At 39.4% G+C, this 24,384-nt stretch overlaps 1 protein-coding gene and 1 pseudogene across 2 annotated transcripts in view; one reads left to right on the top strand and one right to left on the bottom strand.

The window, feature by feature from the left end:
• adgrv1 (adhesion G protein-coupled receptor V1) overlaps nucleotides 1–12,882 on the top strand; it is a 113,428-nt gene extending 100,546 nt beyond the window's left edge. For both annotated transcript variants that reach the window (XM_042422460.1, XM_042422461.1), the window contains 3 exons: nucleotides 5,062–5,247; nucleotides 7,817–7,994; nucleotides 12,418–12,882. In XM_042422460.1, the coding sequence (XP_042278394.1) occupies nucleotides 5,062–5,247; nucleotides 7,817–7,994; nucleotides 12,418–12,536 (483 nt within the window). In that variant the 3' untranslated portion in view covers nucleotides 12,537–12,882. The remainder of the gene's footprint in view (nucleotides 1–5,061; nucleotides 5,248–7,816; nucleotides 7,995–12,417) is intronic.
• Nucleotides 12,883–20,960: 8,078 nt separating this feature from the next.
• On the bottom strand, nucleotides 20,961–23,123 carry LOC121903833 (annotated as a pseudogene).
• Nucleotides 23,124–24,384: the final 1,261 nt, after the last annotated feature.

Here is a 24,384-nt window from a genome sequence, read left to right as displayed (position 1 = left end):
TTGAAATGTGTTGGAGTTTGTTTGCCAAGCATTCCCTTTTTCAAGTTTGATTTTAGTTGACATCATTAAAGCTTCACTCCTTTATTTTGTTATAAAGCTCCCACGGCTCTCCCAAATCTCAAAATTTACCTCCCAGCCAAATGTTTTTGTTCTGAAACTCAGCTATGAAATGTGCACACTACGCCAGGGGAACATGTGGGGATTTGAGGGTGCTACGGGGCACATTAATAATATCAGGAAATGTATTTTTGGATTACAGTAACACAGCTTTTTTTCTTCTGTGTGGTCATTGCACAGTGTGTTTGCATTTCACGATGTGTGTTGATGCTTTGTTGACTTGAGGAGCAAGGGAGTGATGAAGGCTACTTCATCCCACTTTGAAGCTCTGCTTTGAAGTGTTGGGAGGCAGAGCAAGAGGAGTGCCTCAGGAGTGGAGAGAGAGAAGGGCTATCATCTCAGTGAAGCCTCTAACCACCATCTCACTCGTCTCCATTCACCATTTGTGTGTCACTCCGTTTGTTGTCTCTGTGTTTGCCTCTCTCTCTTGCTGCTCCCTCGCTTTATTCTGACTCTGTGCTCCAAGTATCAGTGGGGATAAAGAGGACGTTAACGAGACACAAAATAACTCTATCACCAAATATCTCCTCCAAGCTGGATGGGATGTAGTTGAGTGGAAATGTCTTGCTTCTAGCGCAACAGAACAATGTGTCTTTACAAAGATATCCAGGAAGCTCTCCTGACCACACCCCGCTCTTTTTGGTACAAAAGGACCTTTTCTTCCTTGTGTGGTCTATAAATGTTTGTGGTCTCCTCTGTCATCACCTTACAGACATCATCTGTCTGTAAAGTGTGCCATAAGAGGTCTGTGGTAACCTAGAGTGATATGTGGCATCCACATGCCAAAGACAACAGTGTTGCACCAAAGTAAACTTCTTCTATTGGTAGACTGACTGATGAAGAGAAATGATGTCAATGCCAACGGTTGCACTTAGCACTTGTTTATGAGCTCCAGTATTGTTTGTCCTCTGTGACATCATGTGGTCAGTTTCTCCAGTTGACCAATAATATGATGGTGCTCTTTAGAGTATAAACACATTTATATATTGGAGGACTCTGCGTTTCTGTCCTGAAACACTGAATGGTCGTGTTATGTTCCTAAACTTGATAGATGTCAGTTTTTTGAGCAACATCACAGTCTTTTTTGCTTTTCTTATTATCTTACACACACACACACACACACACACACACACACACACACACACACCCACACACACACACACACACACACACACACACACACACACAGACAAACACACTGATTTCCATTGCGTCCAGTTCGCCCTTTGCTTCAGGAGGGGACATATTCTGGTAACAAGTTTGCACCCACAGTCAACTTTTCAAACTCTGACTTCTCTTTTTTTTTTTAAAAAAAAGGTATTTTTAAAAAAGAAGTATGGCAATTGATTTCCAGTCCTTCCTCCCACATTGCAATCTCAGAGCTCAGACTAAAACAGGAGCCTCTGGGTTTCAGTCTGCATCTGCAGCAGGAATGAGGAAGGATTCATCAGAGTGGAACAGACAGGTAGAGAGCCCCAAAGCCAAAGTCCGAAAACATTGATTAGCAGTAAACAAACCCATCTGACCTAGTTTTTACAGTTTTTTTTTTTAGCTGCTTAGGAAACAGACTAGATAGAGTATCGATAGAGATGCTGTTGCCATCTACCAAGCATGGTTGCAATTAGATTTGTGTGTGTGTGCGTGCGTGCGTGCATGCATATAAGGGAAAAAAAAAAAAGTTTTATGGAAAAAAGGTTTTTTTTAGCTGTGAAGGGGAAAAAGTTGCCGTTACAAGTCTGACATTTTATGCTATTGTGAGACTTCCATTAGAGACTGAATGAGAGTTTAATGAAACAAATGTGAACAAACACACCTTGTTTGTCATGATTCACAACAGATGCAAAAGTTGTAAAGTTGAACAAATTTAGCCTCATCTAGTTCTGCACACAATGTGGAAAAGCTTAAATTAACAGAAGAAAGAAAAAAGCCCTTGCGGTTAACAAACTTTGTACTTAACAACATATTGTACAGGCTAAGGTGCTGCATAAAGCTGCATAAAGTATTCCACTAGCTGTTTATTTAAACATGCTCTTTTATCCTTTATTTATGTCTTTAATGTATTATTTTCCCTTTTGTTCCATTGCCTTAAGGTTACATGCTATGATACTGTAGGTCTCTACTGCAAAGAATAGTAGTCTTGTTTTTGTTGCGTTCGTGCCGTGAATTTTCCATTAGGAGAATTTTCCATGTTTACCTTGGTGTTGTTGATGTGGTTGTGTGGCCCACTTCCCAACAGCTGATTACTGAACACCATTAAACAGCTGCAGATGTTACAGCTGTGCACAACTGTGTTTGTGTTGCAGGGCAGATATTACTCTTTCGTCTCTGAGCGCTGTTTGTAGAAAGCGACCTTTAGTCTCCGGCAGGAAATTCAATAGAACCAAACTGTGAAAGCGTTCATCTTTGCATCAGTAATGAGGAAATTAAGACTATTTTGATTCATAGATTACTATTTTCATTCTTTTTCTCTCCCTTTTCCTTCCATCCCCCATTTTCCATCATGCCACGTGGTTAGTCTGGATCCACATCTGTGCCACATCAGGCTGAACCAGGAGACAATAATCAAATCATGACAGCACTACCCCTCATTATCTCCTCCTGTGGCGGCCCTGCTGCCGGTAAACCTTACCTTATTGTATCATCACAGTTAGAATCATCCATAACCGTGAAGCAGCACCATGCTCCATTAAAATTCAATTCCACCCCCGCTTCCTCGTTCAACCTTTGTACTCGCTTAAAAATAGGGCACAGCATATCTGTGTGTTATTATGGAAAAGAAGACCCACGCATGTCCACACTCACGCAATCAGCTGTGCGAAGCCTTCAAAGAATTAGGATTCATGGGAAAGAGATCTGTTGCTTTTATGAGCACCAGAAAATGTGTTGCACACAACACACAACACTTTTCTGTGTTAGGAATGAAGGGAATATTGCATCAATTATTCAGCTGAAAACAAGAATTACACTGTCAGCAACACTGTCACGCTGACATGAGTCAGTCTAGGAGAAGACAACAATATGTCTCTGAGAGCTTTACATCTTCGGAGGCAGAGATTTTTCTTTTGAATGACCCCTACTTTTTTTGTAAACAACTTTTTTTGTTCCTCTTCCCCCTTACATGCCTCTTGTGCTCTCTCCTTTATTCCTCATTTCTCTCTCTTGACCTCAGCTCTGCCCGCCCCCCCATCTACCTTCCACCTTCCCTGTCCTTCCTGCTCTCCTTAGGTCTGCGCTTTCCATCTCTAAAGACGTGGCCTCTCCACTGATCAGGGAACACTTACATAACAAGCCTATGGTAGTAAAGCCTGTTCCTCAGGCTGCTAATGATCTGTGCTAATCACCCACAGCGCTGTTATGATGGAGCTGCAATCATGGACGGCAACACGCACACCCAGATGTGATAGACACACCTGTTTGCTTTTGTTCTGTGTTTTAAGTGATTCTTTCTTTAACTTCATCAGAAGAACATGCAAACAAAAAGTCCCAACTATACAAATCACCTAACACAATACTAAACTGAGCTCCTAACCCTGAAGTGTCCCATTTCTTAAGTGACATGGTATAAATTTCTTAAATAGAAGCTCAGTCACACTTACCTGTCCTCAAAGGTACGTACGTAAATGTACGGCACTCACAGACACTTTGTTAAAAAGCACAGCTAATGACCTGTGAGGTGTTCCATGTGTGTTATCTACTTTCAGGGCTTTTTTTCCCTTCTTACGAGCTGGATTTTCCTGTTTTAAAGCACAACCATAAACACACAGTTTCCAGTTACGTCCCCTGTTGACTTTCTCATAATGTTGATTGCAGCCATCAGCACTGTTTATAACCCCATTTCTTTGTCAATATCCCCCGGGTGCATGGGTAATGATGATCGCTTCACTATATATACTGTAGGAGCGTGCCTGTGGTTTGCTAACATGCAGCTTTATAGTTCCAATATGCAACAAAACTGCATGTTGCATAGTGAGATGCATAGTGAGATGTTGTGAAATATTTATGACATTTGGGACATTCGTACCCACTGGGACTTGTTGAAAACTAATTTGTTACTTTGCTCACCAGACAGAGGGAAATTTGTCTTTTTGCTTTAAGTGTAGTGACCATAAACAAAGCTACTGAGGAAATCTGGATTTATCAATTTAACAATTGGCATAACAGATGATTCTGAATGTCTGCATGTCTGGTGCTCTTAAACCATGTCGTCACATGAAATTAGACCAAACCACCGTCATTTTTAAACATGCTAAAGTGTTTCTATGTGTGCAGAATGGGTCGTGTATGTGTACAGGATGTGCACCTGTATGCACACACATTCACAAACCGGTGCCCGGCCCTCTTGTGCGTTCCATCTCTGTCTGCGGCTGCCGTCATCACCCGGTGATGGGTGTTGTGAAATACAGGAGGGCCCTGTGGTATTTGACACTCCGGTGTTTTGGGGTAATTCGCAGCCCGGTGCCGTTGACCAAGAGGATTTGGTAATGACAAGGAAGTGGAGAGAGGAGAAGTATCAGGGTGCCGATGATGTCATGGCCCAAAGATGAAGTAATTGTCCATTCATCATGCTTGAACAGACGCTGCTGCTGCTGATAATGATGTGCAAGGATTTTCACCTCATTTTTTATGATATGCTTAATAATAATGAAACCTATAATATAATTTTCAGTTGTCTTTTGAAAAATCTATACACTAAAGATTTACCTCACTGTCTCACCCAAGTGTGACCTATACAATGAGTATAACAGAATACATTTAACTCCTTCAATCACCAGCATTACAAGCAACCATAAAACCTGCCAGCGTCAAAGAGATTTTACGAAGCCAGTAATGTTACAGATTCTGTGTCTGACACAAGCTTAAGCTCTGCAAAAGGACTGTGGACAATGTAGAACTTATATGCTAATGCTGAATCCCCCCTTTCTCTCTCTCTCTCTCTCTTTACAGGGCTTGTATGTGTTCGCAGTGTACTTTGTCATGCACAACCAGCTGTGTTGGCCGACTAAAGCCAGTTACACAGTGGAGATGAGCGGCCATGACAGTCCAGACTCTACTTACCAGGGAGGGGGACCCACCACTGTTGGGGGTGACATCAGTAAATCAACTCAGAACCTCATCAGCGCCATGGAGGAGGTATGACACAAACATACACACACAGATCTTAGAGGGCTGTCAGATAGAGAGACACATTTATAATCAAAGGTAGACATTTAGTACATAGTAAATTATATAGATTAACAGTATTTGATACCCATATTCTCCATACTCGTCTGTTCTAATGCATTTTTATTTTAACTACAGTGTACTTCATTGTCAACTCTTAATTATAATTTCTTCTCATAACTGAAAGGCAAATGATGTCTTTTATTATCTGGGTCATATATATTGGTTATGAAAACATTTTGTCCATCAACTTCTTTGCTGAGATCTGCAGATGCAACAACCAGTCCAAAATTCACTTCCTGGTTCCACTTTAACATAATGTACCTGCTGCAGTTGAGTAAGCATGCAGTTTTTCTGTGCAACGAGGATAAATCGGATGCACTCACATTTGATTTCACCTCTAATAGCTGTTGAGATAATATGGACAAATTTACAACCTTTACAGCAGTTGTCTGAGTGCTCATGTTCCTTCTAACAAAAGGGTAGGGATGTTCCTGTGTCTCCAGATCTAAGCTATTAACTTCATTAGTAAAATTTTATTATAACTGTTAGGAATGATGACCAGAACTAAGAAAATAAGACGTAGGATATAAAAAAAAAAAAGTAATTTTCCTGTAAATACTGATTGACTGATGTAAAGCTGACTTTCCTCCTCCTCCTCCTATTTTTCCCATGCCCTCATTCCCATGGCTCTATTTGCCCATTCCTGCTCCTCCTTCACACATTTCTCACATCAGCTGAGCGTGACTCTAGAGGGAACATTCATACTCACTCACACTCGTTTGCTCTGGCCGCTTCAGACTGATTCCCGTTATGTAACATCAGTGTGAAATTGTGCGTGTGTAAACGGTCAGTCTTCATAACTCCTTCATAACAGCCACATCAACTCCTCTTGTGGCCTGTCTCCTCAAGCCTCTGTCAGACCGGCACATCGCATGCAAGCAAACACTGAAAACATAATGTACACACACATACACAGACACACACATACACACACACTACTACTATAGTCACTCAGTCTCCTCAGCAACTTTTTCCCTCGAGAATACCCTATAAGGAGTGAGCTGGTGAGAGGGAGAGAAAAGAAGGAGAAAAAAAGGAGGCCGGTTTAGCTTCATTACTCCTGGGAACTCTCCCCTCCCTCTTTCTTTCTCGATCTCTCTCCCCACGTAGCAATCCAGTAATCTTGTTTTATTCATGAGAGCACACTCCTGCCTTTCTGATATTTGGCTGCAGCCCAGTAAGAAAAATAAGAGGCAGAGCACAGACAAGAGACTAAGAGCTAAGAAGAGCGATGTGGGTGTTGGATGAGTGATGATTTGTGGAGAGGATTGGTTTAAAAGAAATTGGAGTGAGATTAGAATAAGGATAGAAACATGTAATTTTAGGGTTGAATTGCTTATTGAAAGGTTGGAATCATCCAGTCACTGCTCTCCTCAAAGTGGATCTGAGGTGCCTGGTGGTGCTTAATTCACCTCACTGGGAGGCTCTGTACCTGTTACAACCCAGCAAGCATCATAAGCTGGTAGAACACACAGGCACACACAAATTTATGCATGTACATGAACAGATGAGGCATTCATAATAAATGAACACTGAAGAAAACAAGAGATAATGGATTGCGTTTTTTTTTATGCAGATAAATAAAAGGGAAACACACACATACAGTGATATGCTTGTGTAGAGAGAAAAAAACAGAATCTCAGTTTCCCCTTTTTAATTCCATCTCTGCCATCATCTCTTTTTTTTTTATCCCATCACTCCTTTCTTTCGCCTCACGGATGCATAAATAGAGCGTTTTATCTTTCCCCAAATTGACAGTTTTAGACTCTGTGTCATCTTTCTGACTGTGCTGGCAGCATCGTTTGTATGATTTTAGGCTAATTAAATATGAAACCCGAAACCCAAAACCCACTGACCTCACTCTCACCCCATGAACCTGAAGTGACCCTTTGGGCTGGCCTTAACCCTTTGGGGTGCTTGGACAACATGCACTCTGCCTGACCCTAACTCATCACAGACATGATTACACGGCTGACAGACACAGCCATTCTCTGAATCAAGCATGCATGTGTGTGTATGTGTGAGTGTATTGACGAGATGAAAAGTTGACCCAATTTTGCCCTGCGTTAATGTCAAGTTAAGGTTTTGGGGCATTGAACTTATCATAGTCTACAACTCATGAGGGCTGTTACTTGTACCTAAAGAAGAGAATGTTGAAAACCTCTAAAATGTTTTCTGTGATAAATTAAGGTACTAAATTAACATTAAGTATTATATAAATAAAGTTAATATTTGTATTATTTTGCAACTATCAAGCAAAAACATCACATGTCACAAATGCAGTACAGTAAAATTAAATACCAGGATTATTAAGATATTGTTTTGTTTTTATTCAGTGTGGTTTAGAAGGAATTCAAGGTTAAATCATAAAATCAAGGTTCAATCCAGGTTCTTGGCCAACAATGACTGTAATACATCGGTATGGCACTTCATATAACTGTATGTGTATGTATACGTGTGTGTGTGTGTGTGTCAGGTGTCAGCAGACTGGGAGCGAGCGTCGCTGCGGCCCAGCAGTCAGCCCAGCAGTGTGTTTAAGCCCAGTCCTGTGATGGGGACATACACCACCGAGGGAGGCTTCATCAACACCAACCTGGTCACTGCAGACGAGGAGTCGCAGGAGTTTGACGACCTCATATTTGCCTTAAAAACTGGTGAGGATCCTACCAACACACATAAGCAGCACACAAAAAACATGTTTCCTGCAGATTACACAGCAGTAAGAAACTAATGGCAGAAAAAAACAATAGAATTCCAAGAGTTTCTAGTTCACATTCTGGTAATTGTTAATCAAACACAGTGATATACTAATGATTTTACCTTTGGTCCCATCATTTTTTATATGAAAAAGCACTTACGAAGATTAATTTGTTACATTTTGTGTTAATCTGTAACGTATTCCAAGCAGATAGAGCAGAACACACGTAAGCTACCTGTTTCCCAATCCTAACTGAAAGCATAAAAACATCCTATGAGTAAGTCTGTCTAGTACTTTTCCATGAAATATAAAAATACAGACACTGTGTACTGTGCAGAAGGTCACCACAATCCAACACAATGTGGTGGCTATTCTTTTTTAAACATTACAAGAAAAACACAACCTGCTTCCAAAATATGACCTTAATTTCTGCCTCTTTTTAACCAGGCGTGGCACATGTGGCTTAAAGCACAAACACAAAAAAGATATTATGAGTTTATACTGTGGTGATTGAATGCCAAAATGAGTGTGTACATGTGTGTGTGTGTGGTGTGTGTATCTGATTATTCCATAGTGTACATACATATCCATTGCATCCATGAGCCTCAGCCCTGTGCAGTCATTCCTCTGCTGACCTTAAATCTCTCTGCTGCCATGGAAACCATTCTTCCTCAATTGCCATCAATGTTTAATGAGCTGAGGGCCCAAACTGCTCACTGATATATCACCAGTCCAGCACACACAGTCCTCTCTTCACTCTTTCAAATCACTGAGTAATTGCTTCACAGTGTCTGTATAAGAATCAGGCCCAGCTGGACAAGAGCCAAAAGGAGCCTCAGTACACCAGGACACTCCTCTGCTGTTAATGTGAGACATTACCAGAAAGAGAAGGACTCCACTCGAGTAACTGTCACCACTGCTGAAAAACAACCAATCTGATGATGTCATGGTCTTACACTCTTACAGAGGCAGCTGTCCTACCTAAAGTGTTACAATATAAATAAGCAATGATCCACAACTTTAAAATAAGCACAAGAAACACCAAATAAATTATTCATAAATATAATTTCTATATCTATATCTCATTTAGTCAGCAAATTAATGAAATAATCTCCCCTCAACAGGTAAGAAGTATTTTTCTAAACTTTGAGGATTGTGAGCAAGTCGTGATCTTCAGTTGTGCTGGTGTAGATCTAATTTGCAGACATGAAATCAGTAATAATCAGTTTTAGAGTCACATTGCAAAATTTAGGCACCGAACCAGCTGAGGCATTCAGCAGTAGCATTGTAATGTGGCAACGAAGAGTCTTTTCTGTTATGAATCATGAAAATCTACATGATTGTTCTTGTTATGGCTTCGGCTCAGGAAATGAATCCATCTGTGGTGCCTTACAGCTACAGGAAGTTGAACTTGAAATTGTCTTATGATAAATCTTGTGGAAAAACACAAGTGAAAGTATCAACTTTCTTGTAATTAAAAAAGTATATTGATTGTTTTTAGTTCATGTACTGTTTGGAAATGAATTAACAAGTTGTAAATTCATGGGATCAACTATTTTATGGTTATCAGAGATAACTGTCTGTCCCTGTTACTCTGCAGCAGTAGTGAGTGCTCCTACTGATGGACAGCTAACCATTTGATCTTCAAATATATCCCCGTCAGCTTTTATCTCACGTCATAGAAAGAGCAAGAGTTTGATCCGCCAAATGGTGGCTGCCTCGGGAGAGATAAGAGATATGTAGTGAAGATAGACAGAGTGACATAACTGAGCCTGATAAGAACTTGAAGTTAATGGGGCTGAGTCAGGTCACACTGAATTTCTCAGGATTATTCTTAGAATTATTGAAGGCTTTGGTCAAAATACTTTCAAGGAGACAAAATTAATCATTAACAATTATTGAGCAACTCCAAGCTCCTGATGGCTTTCAGCCCAGTAAAAGCTGCACGCCTGGGGTTTGATTTGACTTTGACATCAGGTTTTTATCTCGAAACAATCATCAAACTTCACTCTGTTTGTTCAGGTACTTAATAGTGAAGAGCATAGGCCTCTAGGATGCAGCACTGGAGACCTGTTAGCGTGCATCCAAGAAAAACAAAACTTGTCACCAAGGAGATAGCCAAATTTATAGTCCTGCTAGCAGCTGTGACTTCGAGAGACTTAGGGGTGTTAATAAATGTGGATTAGGCTGAGAGGATAGCATTACACTAAGCGAAAAACATGAACAGAGATAGCCTCTCACCCTCTTATTGATTGTGTGGTGACAAAGTGAACCAGAGCCAGAGTTGTGTTGTTTGTACACGTACATGTGTCAGGCTGCATCTCAAATAAACAGACAGTTGTAGCAGCAGGACAGTTGTCTCTGCTCTGCTCTTATCTTGAACCCTTCCCGCTGTCCTGAGTCGGTATGGTGCTCAACCTTAAATAGTCTTGGGGCTGCAGCACACAAGCCGGGGGAATTTATTGGTGCCCTTAGCTGCAAACTCAGCAGTATGAAGTAATCATTCATATTATTCAGTGTAGCAAAGAGGCAAGTTTGCAAGATTTAATTAATTCAAAGCGGTTGGCTCCTCACAGGTCTCTGGCATGGCCTCAGGTAAAAAGTAAAAGGGAAAACTTGATTTTTGCTGTGTTAAAAAATAGAAAGTTTTTTGTCTGATTTTAGTAAAACAGTAAAAATCAGCTAATTAACTCGATTTAATGTGTTTTTACACTTGTTACTTAACCAGTCTCAAGGTCTTCTATAAACCACCAGTGCAGTCTTCACACTTTCCCTGCTCACCTCTGACCTTCTCTTCGTCCATACACGTTATACTGAACTTATAACCTGGTTTAATCTCAACCAGTCAGTCAGCAATAAAGATAATTCGTTAATCAGTATTACATAATAGGGCACCGCCTGACGGGGTCAGTAAGTAGCGCTGTAATGAGGGTCTTCACACTTCATTTGGTAGTGAACCATTAACACGCACACGCTGAGGTACACGTAGCGTCAGCACATGTACACTACGTAGTACGACTGAGGGCTGATCATTAACATGTCAGTTTTACAGTGAAAGGGCAGCTTTTTCTTATCATACATGGCAAAAGGAGCCTTGACATACCTGAAAGCATGAAGCATTATGGGTCAGGAGTCAGAACGCAACTCAGGATGCTTAATATATAAATAAAAGTTTGCTAATTGTGATGTTATATGATCCTGACAACGTCCAGTTTGGAGTCAGCGTCATCCATCAAGCAGCCTCGTTGGACAAAGACAGCATTTATTGACAACATTTTAATATATTTATATAATAAAACATCAGACTTTGTCAGGGATAGAATGATAAAGTCCTGGACTTAAGGTTTGGACACACCTTCTCATTCACTTGAATGAGAAAGTGTGTCCAAACTTTTGACTGGTACTGTGCATAGTTCCATCAGTGTCCCTGATTTACACAGGTCACCATCCTTTATCAAGACAGAGACCACATTCAAAGTCAGACATTTAGAAATAGAATGTAATAAGAAATTTAACACTAGACTCAATAATCATATGAATTTTAATACTAAAGCTGTTTAGTTATTTTTAATCTTTATCTAGATCAGGATTTTCTTCAAAATACATCTTGTGATTTATTGTATTAAATAAGTGCAGAAGTTCATGCAAAAATAGTGAAATACCCTATCCCATAATATGAAGAAATCTTTGCAACAGTTTCTGAATCTACACAAAGAAATATCTCTTGTGTCTTGGCCCACTGCCTAACCTTCCACCAAAATATATTGAACCCTGCAAGCTCTCAAGTTATCCTGCAAATAAACAATGCAGTATATATCTAGTAACCTCCTCGGTGGAGTTAACTACTGTCTTGCTGAGCACAAACAGTAGATAGCACATATGCCTTGGTGACTGTTATATAAAGTCTGTAGCAGTAGTAATATTTCAACATATGGAAATGTGATTTTGCGTACTTACTGTATAGCATTACTGAGGATGTGTTTACTATACATTACTATACATACAGTGCCACAGTTTTACCAACAGGCCTGCTGTACGATTTATCCTTCGACTTCTGAGATACTTTGTTTCATTGCCGAATTCCACTCTTGCATCACAGTCTTTACGTCTGCTCCTTGTCCAACCAATTACCATGCCTGATCAGATACAGTACAGTACAAAGATTATTAATTACATAATGACATGTTTGCACTAGCAGGGCAAATGTGACAGATAATCAGCATTGCAAATGACTAGCTGTGCAGATTTGTTGTAATGTATACAGCTAATAGATATTTAAAAACACATGTGTTTGTACATATTCTGCACAAACACATAATACAAAGACATGAATCATGTTTTGTGACTGAAGTGTAAGGTGTCATTTCTGTCTGTTTTAGGGACCGGCCTTAATGTCAGCGATAACGAGTCCATCCCTGGAAGCCACGACGGAGGGAGCGTAACCAACTCCCAAATCGTTGAGCTGAGACGAATCCCCATCGCCGACACACACCTCTAACCTTTTCCTCTCACACAGATCCCATGTCCTCTACTCTTCATATCAGACAGAGAAATTACAACACAGTATTTTTATATTATAAAATGCTTTTGCACTAAAACAGTTTTTTGAATAGAACATTTTCATATAGATGTTTGATATGAAACCTTGTGATTTTTACTGTACATCTGTTTTTTATATATATGTATGAACCTATACATAAATGTTTTACTAAATTAATTTTTTTAAAGTCCTTGATGGAATTGTTTTCTGAATGTATATTTGGATCTTTTTTTTTCTGTAGAGACCTAGCAAATGAGATAGCCGGATGTGCCCACAGCACAACTACTGCTGCTAGGGATGGAAATTGTGTAACATTGTTAATAAATCATTTACTCTATATTTTACATCTAGCTGTGCTGATTCCATTTTTACTGATCATTCAAAATTGCCAAAAATCAAAAATGTCAAACTGTAAAGACACAGCTTATGACTGGGTGGGGGGTGGTGGTGGTGGGGGGTGTTCTCTGACAGTTATGTAAGTGAGTCTCCACAGAGGTCAAGGGTCACGCCCTCACGAAAGACGGTTTGTGTGAATGATCGCTGCCTCAAAGGAATTTCACAAACTGGTTCTGCATCATCTGAGAGCTGAGAGACGGGGAGAGGTCTGACTGCTGTGCTGTTGTCTGCAGAAGAAACGCACCCTGGCAGAGAGCAATGAATGAGTCAGAAAATTAAAAAAAAAAAATGTAATCAATGCAAAGCAGAGGAATGTGGAGTAAGCTCTAAATACTTTAAAAATTGCATTATGTTAGCTTTTCAGTCATATTTAATTCAGTTTCACTTAATGTCATACATTTTTTAAAGCAAAGTCTGGTCTTTGATCTGCTGCTGTGAAGAAGTTGTGAATGTATAAGCGAATATTCCCCTTTCAACTTTGACAGCAGCTTTGATCCTCTTGGAATCCACCGTCTACTTGACACTTGCACCGACCTTTAACCTCTGTCCTCCATCAACTCGACTTCTGAACTTGGTTACTGGTTTGCACGGGAGGCTGTTACTTTTACTGTTCAAGAAAGAGCAAGAATGTGAAATTTGCAAATGTAAAAAGGAAACAGAAACAGACTGAACAGAAGCAGAAACATCCAGCCATCTATTTGTTGCGAGAAACACCGTACTTTGCTCATTACAGCTACCCTTCCAGACGTAGGCTGGATGCTTGAGGTCATTTTGCCAACAGATAATGAGAGAGCAGCAGCAGCAGGAGATGAGTGTGCTACTTGAAGATATTTCAACAGTGAGGAACCAGCTAGATATAAAATGTTGCCTTTAGATATACAGTACCTCCCTCCCACTGGCTAATGACTTCATTCTCCCTCCCACAGCAAATAGAGGTGAGAAAGTGGAGGGAAGAATAAAAGGAGAGAAAAAAAGATGTTTTTTTTTTCCCCTTTACCCATGAAGTAGTTTATTTTTATTTAGGAAGTGACTCAGAGCCACTATTTTCTCACACAGAAATCTATAAAACTTATTGATCCTCCTCTCCCCACTCTCAAGCGTGGCTGGAAGTGCAGGACTTTTCTTTTCCCCTGTTTTTATTTTTCTGTCCACCTCTCAGGCCCTTGTCCACCCCCTGAGGGAGAAGCAGCGGGTGAACTTTTGGATTTGTCGTCAATGGAGGGTGGAGAAGACACCTCTACCCTGAAAGAAATCATATCAATTCCCAAAACACAACAATGTTCAGTCTGCATGTCCTCTCTGTTTCCTGCAATATGATTACATCGCTTTCAGACCCATCCTTTAACTGTCAGTAGGAGCCTGTCCTCGGGGATTTGAAGAAAAACATTGCTGTAATGAGCAAAGGAGAGCAAAGAGGTCATTACTTCATTTAACAAAATAACACTCCAATGTTTGATGGCAGCAGCTTCCGGGTTTGTTTTTTTTCCAGCAGCAAATGAGCTCATAATAGTGCAGTAAGAACTTTTGATTGTCATGTAGCATTTCCAAGGGGCCTGTTTCATTGTTCACCTCCTAAGAAAAGCATTTAAGACACAAGCAATTAATTTTCATGCATTGCAGTGAGCCATCACGATAGCATTACAAACTCCACATATATTTCCATTACGTATCCATTAGGGTAAACTGCAATGTCTGTAGGCTACATTATGTCATCATTGTTAATGAGACATTAACATGAACAACAGCTGTCATCAGTAACCTATTAAGCTTTAGGGATACAAGGACAATGGATCTGCTGAAAAACAGCAAGACTTCCTGCCCTTTAGTCAAACCTGCTGATCTCAATTAACTGCTGCATAAAAAACTGCTGACTGCAAGTTAGACCAGTGCACATGACGTATTTTATAGTATACTGTAGTTATGTAATTAACTGTGGTGTACAGTCTTGCCATAATTTAGTTTTATCCTGTAGGTCAAGTGTTTCATTAGGGACCAAGCTTAGATCAGTTTATGAACACTAAGATATGGATCTGTCTAGTCTTCAGTGCATCAGCAGGTGTCAAAAAGACAACTATAGCTGACAATGAAAAAAATAGATATTTAATATCATCTTATTGTGTTGTTATATGTATGGATAGATGGTAGTGATGTCATACACCATATGATCTAGTCATACTGGGGGGGGGGGGGTTCTTGTCTTTTTCGTATACCAGCAGAGATCTTAAAGGGGACATATAATGTTTTTTTGATTTTTTTTAAATCAAAAGCCCACTTAGCCCACTTGCATATTCCAGATCAAATATAGGCTCGAACATATACGTCTGTATTTGAGAAGTTTATATTTTGAGTAAAGAATGGGGGGAAAAACGTTAGATCTGACTAATGTTGGTTGCTTACGTAGTCTCGGGAACTGGTGGAGGTCTGCAGGGGACAACCTCTGGGAGCTAACCAATCAGAACAGAGTTGGCTCATAGGGAGGGGGGCCTTGAAGAGACAGGACCTAAAATGGCCTGTTTCACACAGAGGCTTAATTGAGGGGCTGCAGTATAGTTAAATAAGGAACTGTAAATCATGCAAATGCCAGAATGAAAATATAGACCTTGAAATATGTATGATATGTCCTCTTTTAGGTGTTGATTGGTTGTAGTAAGTGCTGACTCCCGATGACTTGAAAACTCTTACTAGATGTTCTGACAACCCAGCCACATAAAGAATCTCCATGATAACTGAACATCAGTTGTCGAAGCCCATGAGATATGATTAAAAGGTCCAGATAAACCAAGTAAGTGGCGACTGTTAAGAATGACCCCTCAGGCCCAAGGACTAAAGGGGATTTAAATATTGTGCGACTGTGGAATTGGTTCTTCCTGATTAAAAGTACTCAGTCGGCTGAATGTAGGGTTTCTCAAAAAGGCATTTTGAGATTTGTGAGGTGCTGATTTGGTTGCTGATATAAAAGTAATAAAACTTTTCTGCCAGCACTTCACAGAGTCTCAGATGAGATGCTGAGAGCATCAATAAAAGTGTTCAAATTATCTAAATTGTCTCTCTCAGCCATAGGGGGAAAGCAATTAAACAGCCACAGCAAACAGCTCAATGTCCCAACCCACCAGCCGCGGTCCCAGAGCCACCAGACTGGAGGCAAACATGTTTATGTTGAAGTCCTTGGTCTTCTTGCCTGCGTGCCCTCTCTATCTGTCTGTGCCCAGAGGGAAAAACAGAGATAACACTTTAGACATCCAGGCAACAGCTGATTCATGCTGGCTCACAGTCCGCCTGTATAGATACTCTCTCTCTCACACACACAGATGATGACTCTGCATTTATAGCTCTCAGTGAATCACCACATCCTCAAAGCAAGGTTGTCTGACAATATAAAGGAGGGGAAACAGCAAACACACGGTGATGAAAAGAGGACTGCTTCTTATCAGTCACATCCCATCAGTGATTGCTCTCTTTTAACACCTCGCTTGGGAGCGAGGGTGGGGGGTGGGTTCCTGTGGAAAAATGAATGCATTTGTCTTTCCAGAAAAGCCATAGGAAATTAAGGTAGACCCTCAAAGGAAAACAATGTCATTGTGTTTTGTTCATCTGAAGTCTATTATGACAACAAAATCTCTATGGATTATATCATTTCTTTAAATTCAATGGAGGGGTGTGAATTTCCGAAACATGATAATGCCATCGTTCGACTGTTTTCGCTTTCTCTTTTCTTCACAATATAATGAATGTAAGAAAACCCGTCTTTAATTCTTGAGGCTCTGAATGAGTGTGCAGTTTGGGTGAGAATATAAATAAGTGTAACCTTTTAATGGATGCAACACCTCATCTCAGACTACAAAAGAGTGACCCAGTTCCACATATAAAGCCTGGCGGCAACAGTCTTCATCTGTTAAATCAATACAGCCAGACAGTGAGTCAGGAACCACTGATGCTGATGAATGGGTAAAACAAGAAGCAGAATAACAACAAAAGAGGCTAATTAATTACATACTTCCTGTTCACATCTTCAAAATAATCTGTGTTGCATAACATTCAGCCTTGTTGTGGAGAAAAGGTACATGTTATTGCAGTTCATGTACGTCTTGTGCACTTCAAGTCTCACATACGTCAATACTAGTGGCTTAGTAGTATACGTGTAATTTAATCAACCAATCAGCTCCCTGTGACGTGATAATCATTAACTTGCTTAAAGGTAATTTGAACAGTACAGAAGACGATTTTACAGGTTTAAGTCACAATAGAGATTGCTATTAGCCATTCAAGATAAGATCAAATTGAGAACTACTAATGCGTCCAATACAGATGTACGGTTCACATCACACTCTCATGTATGCATACCTTCCTAACTAACTTACCTAACAGACAACATAACTTTTGTACAAGTGCATGTTTGACACACAACTGAAACAGTTCTCTGTATCCTACAGAGACCACTGAGTAAGCACTACCGTCTTCGTCCAAGACCAAAGAATTCGGTTGAGTTCAAGTACAGATGATTTGCACCTTTGGTAAGCATTTGTGAATCTGTGTATTACGCACATGGAGCTACAACTCCCAGTACATTCCCCATGCTCCTGTCGGTTTTCCCTGAAACACACCACAGAGCAAAAAAAGTCAGGTAGGACACCAAGTCAGCAGAAACTTAATTTGCAGGCGCGCTGATGTTGCACAAAGTTGCAAAATGTGAGGAGAGAGAACAGAATGACCCATAGACGGTTCAAAGTAGACCTGATAAATCGAGGAATTTGTGTGTTTGCATATGTTAAAGTTATCATCTCATCTTCCCGTCCATGGGAGGATGCTCTGTTAACTCAAGATGCTGAAGTCTTATATTAGCTTTGGCTGAATTTTGAAACTTTTGCACAGAATGTGTAGATTTTGTCCCCCATCACTTACATGGGAATTGCTTTAGAATCTCTTCTCTTCCAGTGTGAACAGAGGGAACACTTACAACAACCAACAACTTTTTCAAGATACATCAGGACATGTCTTAATTGTTTTATGACGGACTTGAAAAATGTGAACCTATCCTTTAAGACCTAATGCTGGGCAGCGTAAGATGCACCCTCTGCAAGTCTGGAAGGTTAAAGATAATAAGCATCAGAAAAGCATATAAATAACTGTAAAAGGAAGAATTAGCTAAAATCCTCAATAATATTTTAGCAGTTTTTCTTCAACCTGTCTTGCTTTCACTATCAGTAAACACTAATTGAAACTGAAGCTGAGCCTCACTGTCAACCTCTATTAAAGATGTTTTCAATGAATGCTAAATCAAGTGGCACCCTCTAATTTCAAAAGGTTGCTTGTACTGTCTTTCCAGACAGCTGCAGTATACTGTGACTTCATGGAGTATGACAATCCAAATGTTTATCAGGGCTGCTGCTATGAGTTTGTTTTTGAGTCATCTTAGTGGTCACACACTCCCTTTATGAAGCTTTAAGGGGTTTAGGCTCCAACAAAGCTGAATGGTCAAAAGTTGAAGGTCCCACCCTCCTTTTACAAAGCTCAGTGTACAGAACATGACTGTAACATGTGCAACATGCAGTAAGCATGTCAAAAGTCTGTGTGCATGCACATACACTCCTGTGTGAGTGTTTTTGCCTCGCAGGTCATGAATACTTGCTTGCAGGCCCGTGACTGATGCACAAACTGGCAAAACTGAGTTTGCATTCAGTCACCGAAATGTTCAGCCTGCAAGTGTGCAGCAAGCTTGCAGCACAGAATTTACAGTTACAAACATAAATGTACAAGTTTAGAAAACTAAAAAACAAAATCCTGTTTTCAAGTACACATTTTTGAATAATATTCCATACAATAATATCCCCATAATTGTCAGTCTGTGCAGATGGATCACCCAAATGTTAAATAAGAGCAGGAAACATCTATGCTACTTTATACTGCTACTCCACTACACACTACATTTCAGGGGGAAATATTGTACTTTCTACTCCACCACATTTATTTTACAGCTTTAGTTACTTTTCAGATGAAGATTTGAGACAATGGATAATATAACAAGCTGTTAAAATACAACACATTGTTAAAGATGACACGTCTTACAAAAAGCAGTGTGTAGTCAGAGTCACATTTCAGATGTCTATGAGTTGTTAACAGCTGCACCAAATAGTGATTTTTCCCTCTAAACTTCTCACATGGTTTCATTTCAATAAATGTTCAAATGATCCAATATTTCACCAAAAATCAAATATTAGAGAAAAAGTCCAAAAACTGAAAACAGATTTGTGTATCAGAACTTTGTTTTTCCTTCTTTCCTCTCCCATTAATCATCTCACAACCCTTCAGATTTATCTGGTGATCCTTTGGAGGGGCCCGACCCCTAGGCTGGGGACCACTGGACTACACTAGATAACTGTATATAAAGTAGTTCAAACTAGCTCCACCTCCTGCAGCTACAACAGTAACATGCTGTTTACACACTGATGTTTCAGTATTAATAATCTAATGATGTAAAAAATAATATCAGTCAGAGGGACCAAATCACTCCTTTTACTACAATACTTCAACTACATTTTACTGCTGATACTTGTGTACTTTTACGTAAGTAGATTTTTAGCAGAGTTTTCTAAACTGAGCCATAATTACCAGTGAGGACACCAAGTCATGTGTTTGGTATTTTCTCTGGAAAATCTGAGGTTTTAGAAAGCTGAGGGGAGTTTGCTTTCTCTACTTACAATGTTTTAAACATTTAAAGGGTGATTCCAGTCTTTTTAGAGTCAAAAATTAATTTTGAACACTGTTAAGGCCACAAAATTCAAAATACTTTATTCCATTAAATAAAACTTACACAAACATAACTGAAAACACCTTAATAATAAAATAAAATTTAAATGGAGACTCTGTGTTGGGGTGTAAATCCTGCTTACAGCCCTGTGTTTCTGGGGCATATGGATATTTAACTTTTGATATCATATATTGTTAAAATCTGTTAAGGCTTTTATTAAATTAGAATTTAATCTCATTTGGTTATGGAAATAAACTCTTTATTTCCTCTAAGAGCCACATGACAGTTAAAATAAAGATGAACTACTAAGCTATTTTATTTATGACATAAATCATGTAAAAAAGGAGCAATTAACCTCAATAAGTTCCACAATTAAAACCATTTATTATGTGTTGAAATGTCAGCTGGAATGTCAACTCATAGAGAAAAGAAACTCTTAGATCTCATGAAAGGATAGGTTCGCAATTTTTCAAGTGTGTCTTAAAACAGTCAGGTGTCCATATGAACACTAAAAAGAGGTTTTCCTCGCTGTAATCATTCCTCCTGTTCATACTGACTATTTAAAGATCCCCTTCAAATGTGCCTTCAATGTAAGTAAAGGGGGCGTCCACACAGTCATTTTGTGCAAAAATGCATTTAAAAGTTTATCTGAAGCTTATATGAGGCTTCAGCAGTCTGAGTTAGTCATATCAAGTGGATATCTGACACATTTACAGTCTTTTTAGCATCAAATTCCCTCTTTGTGTTTCCGCGGACAGTCTTTCCCATTCTATTATGACTGAGTGATATGTTCAGGGAAAATATTTTTAAATTAAATTTAAATGTAGTATAGTGTATAATTAAATTTATGTTTAATATTTGAAAACACCATTTGAAGTCAATGAACAGTAACAGACTTAACCAGACTAATTTACACTGACAAATGACAGGGAACAAGAGACGGCCATGAGAGAAAGATAATTCTCCAAAAATTAAAATTAAGTAAATTAAGTATATAAAATAAGTTTTTAAATCATCAATATTCCTGTTACAATGGTGACTCTCATCTCTCAATAATCACCATGAAACTGGTTTTTGGACACTCAGTTAAAACAAAAATATTACTGATATTTCAGCTGGTTTAAAGATGCATTTTTTCAGTGTTCAGTCTGTAAGTGTGAAACCCAAAGAGAGGATCAGATTTGGTAGCGGAAAAGCAGCAGCAGAAACTGGATGATGAGAGCTGATAACGACAGTTCAGGTCACACTGAACTTTGCTGTAATTTGATATGAATGGGACAGAATGAAGCTCCTGAAAGCATAATAGGGTCTTTATCCATTCCCTTCTTGACATGATCTGACACTCCAGTCACAGAGCTCTCATCAGTCTTGAGATCGTTGCCCTGAATCAGGACGCCGTCAGCGGGGAGGTGGTCACTTGGAACACCAACACACACAAGTACACAGTAAAAACAGTTCACCCTTATCAGGTCATTATGTTACATCATCATTACAGCATCTGTCTGTCACACCAAGACAGCAGAAGAAAATAACCAATGCAGCAGCGGAGGGGTGGAAATATTTTTATCTTTTGTTACCTAATGATTATGAAATAGTGTTGAGTGAAATTGGCTCTTTATCATTAACAACTATTCTGCTGTGGTTTTCAACCTTATGACATGATTTAACTACCCATCTATAGGACTTTTTAATTATCCCCACAAGGTAGTTAGGTTTGTGTTGAAATGACAAGATTATACTGTTATCATGAAAACATTTCATGACAATAACATACATTTCATATGCAGTCTTCTGGACTGACATTTTGAAATAAGACCTAATGATCTGCTAACAGTGGGCTCTGTGAATAAGCCAGAGGAACAAGGGCACTGTCTCTGGAAGGACTCCCTGCAGTTCAGATTTTCAAATGGAATTTTTAAAAATGTTTCGAGGACCATAATTAAATTTTATTCACTTCTTTCGTTTTGTGGTGCCAGCTTGGTCTCCAAAGACAGATATCTTAAAAGCTTGTCACACAAAACTGAGACTATCTGCATCACTAAACACAACTGAGGCTGGGTATGATTGGATTTTTTTCAATACTGGTGCAGATAGGATACATGAATTTCATTACATTACATGACATTCACTTACAATAAGTGGATTCAAACCCAAAAGGAACAAGAGATAGATATCATCACGAATTGGAAGTGCAACATTTTATTGTGATTTATGTTTTGTTTTTATGTTTCTATTTACATGTTTGAAATAAAATTTACTGAGTTGATTAACAACCTTCTCAAGCAAACAACTAGAGGTATGTTTGGACAGCTATGGTACAAGCCTTTTTTTTCTTCTTCTTTTTTTTTTAAATCAGTATGGTCTATCACGGTCCCTCTAGGGTGTATTGTTAAAAGGTGGATTCAGCTGCTGGAAGATGGACACTCTGCTGTCCTGTGTACTGGGGGGAGTTCATTCCACCACTGTGTGACCAGAACTTCAGCACTGATACTAAAACATTGCTTCTTTTGATACCTCACTTTGAGAAATAAATATAAACATGTTTCTCTACAAAAAAAACCCTTTTTTATTGAACACAAAATTCAAAAGTTGTCAAAACTGGCAAAATGATTATTTAAATTGATAACTATCTGATCAAAGAAAAAGTCAACAAGATAATGAATCTGACAGGACATTTGATGTCAACTTTATGATCCTCAGTGCTGTGGACATATTTCAGTCATACCAGAAAGTATTGACTTTTGACACCCTGCTCTAGGGCTGGGTGATAAAATGACAACAATAATTATCTTGATATAATTTTCCTTGATAGAAATACAACAAATGTTCGATATAATTAAACTGAGAGGGAGAGAGAAAAGCCATCACAGGAGCTACACTGAGTTCTCACCATAATGAATAGTTTAAAACCACAATTAACCATCTGGTTTCTTTAATTGTTACTCAGGAGCAAAAATCAGCCTTTAAACTGGAAAGACAGAATGATTTGACATTTATCGAGATAAGTAATGATAGACTGATATGAAGATTTTTATCGTGATAACATTTTTGGCCATATCGCCCAGCCCTACCCTGCTCTAAACATCACGTGGGGTAAAACTGGTAAACTCAGGTGAACTGACCTTACCGATCAGTGCATGCATGTTCTCACCATATTTCACTTGTATAAATGTCACTGGCGACGATCTCGGACACTTTGATCTGAATAACCTACCCCCTCGGACCACGGTGAACTTCAGCTCCTGCTCAATCCTGAGGCTACGGTACCGCTTCTCTCCGATTAATCCTTTCAAGATCATTACTACGACCACCCAACCCATCGATAGCAGAAAAATAGCACCTTCAATCCGGCTGGCCTCCACCTCGCCCTCCCCCTCTACATCACCAGCCGCCAAGCCACGGTCTCAACATAGACAACACAGCACAAGTTTTTCTCATATTGCAAGTAAGACATATTGATAATAAACATCAGTAATAATATTAAGTAAATTTAAAGATGAATTAATGTGTGTAGATGAGAAGCAGTAGCTCAGCTGCTTAGCGTGTGAACATGATTTTTATGAACAAGTGTTATCACATGTACTGCTGATATGACAGGAAGCGCAACAGGAAGTACATTGAGTCCCAAACCTCCCCGCTGACTGAAACCTGATAATGAGACAACAGAAAATATTTAAACAAACAGAGTGACTGTTTGACAATTTAAAACAAAAAGATAAACTCACTCTGTCTCGCAGCGTCTACCCGTACATAAATGCCTACTAAAATGATTGCAACCAAGTGCAGGGTGTTGAATTTGTTCTGCAGGGCTTTCCGCACACACTGCACAAAGGTTTTGGGCTTTTTTAGGAGGGGTGACATTCTGTCCGAACTCCCGTTTCCGTCTGTCGATGTCCTCTGAGTTTCCATCTAAATCTGCAGCGGGAGACACATCACTCTACATGTCCTGGCCTGATCCTGGCTTACTCTATTAAAATGAGTTTACACTTAATCTAATGTCTGTTGGTCCAACATTATACAGTATATAACCTCTATTTAATCAGGTAATCTCTTTGAAATCAAGATCTATTTTGTGGGAGAAACCTGAGTACAGTAGAGAGAAAGAAAACAAGCATATCCTGGCATAACAAAATGACAAACAGCACCAGAAACAATCAAAGACATCTCTAAGTAGACTGAACCCATAAAAAGAGTTGCTGGCCATGTCTCCTTCCTCTGGGATTTGACAGAGGCCTTCCTGAAAAACACAAACTCAGTGGTCAGAGGTGTAGATCTGGTCTGACAGGGACTCTGTGACTGTAGGGATACAGGAAGATCAGATCATTTAAAAGGCCTTATGGGAAAACAAGTAAACAACTCTGGGGAAACAAGTGCAGAAATATTACCTCACAAAGGGCATCACTGGGTGCAGGGCACCGAGGTCATGTCCTCTGTGTTGTTTCTGGGATTATGGGGGTTTATTACACCAGTTACACATGAGGGTCTTTTTAAAGACTGATTCTGATATTTTTAATTACTCAACAAATTTAACAAATCATGTGAGTATTCAGGAAAACACCTTAAGATGTGCAGTCAGTGTTTTAAACCACCATCATCTGGGACATTCAGAAAACTGATGCTGATGAAAATACTATACGTTTGCTTCCCACAGGAGATGACCATAGC

This window comes from Thunnus maccoyii, chromosome 9 (assembly GCF_910596095.1).
Source record: "Thunnus maccoyii chromosome 9, fThuMac1.1, whole genome shotgun sequence".
In the NCBI taxonomy this organism is placed as follows: domain Eukaryota; kingdom Metazoa; phylum Chordata; class Actinopteri; order Scombriformes; family Scombridae; genus Thunnus; species Thunnus maccoyii.
This window is presented reverse-complemented; position numbering and strand designations above follow the sequence as displayed.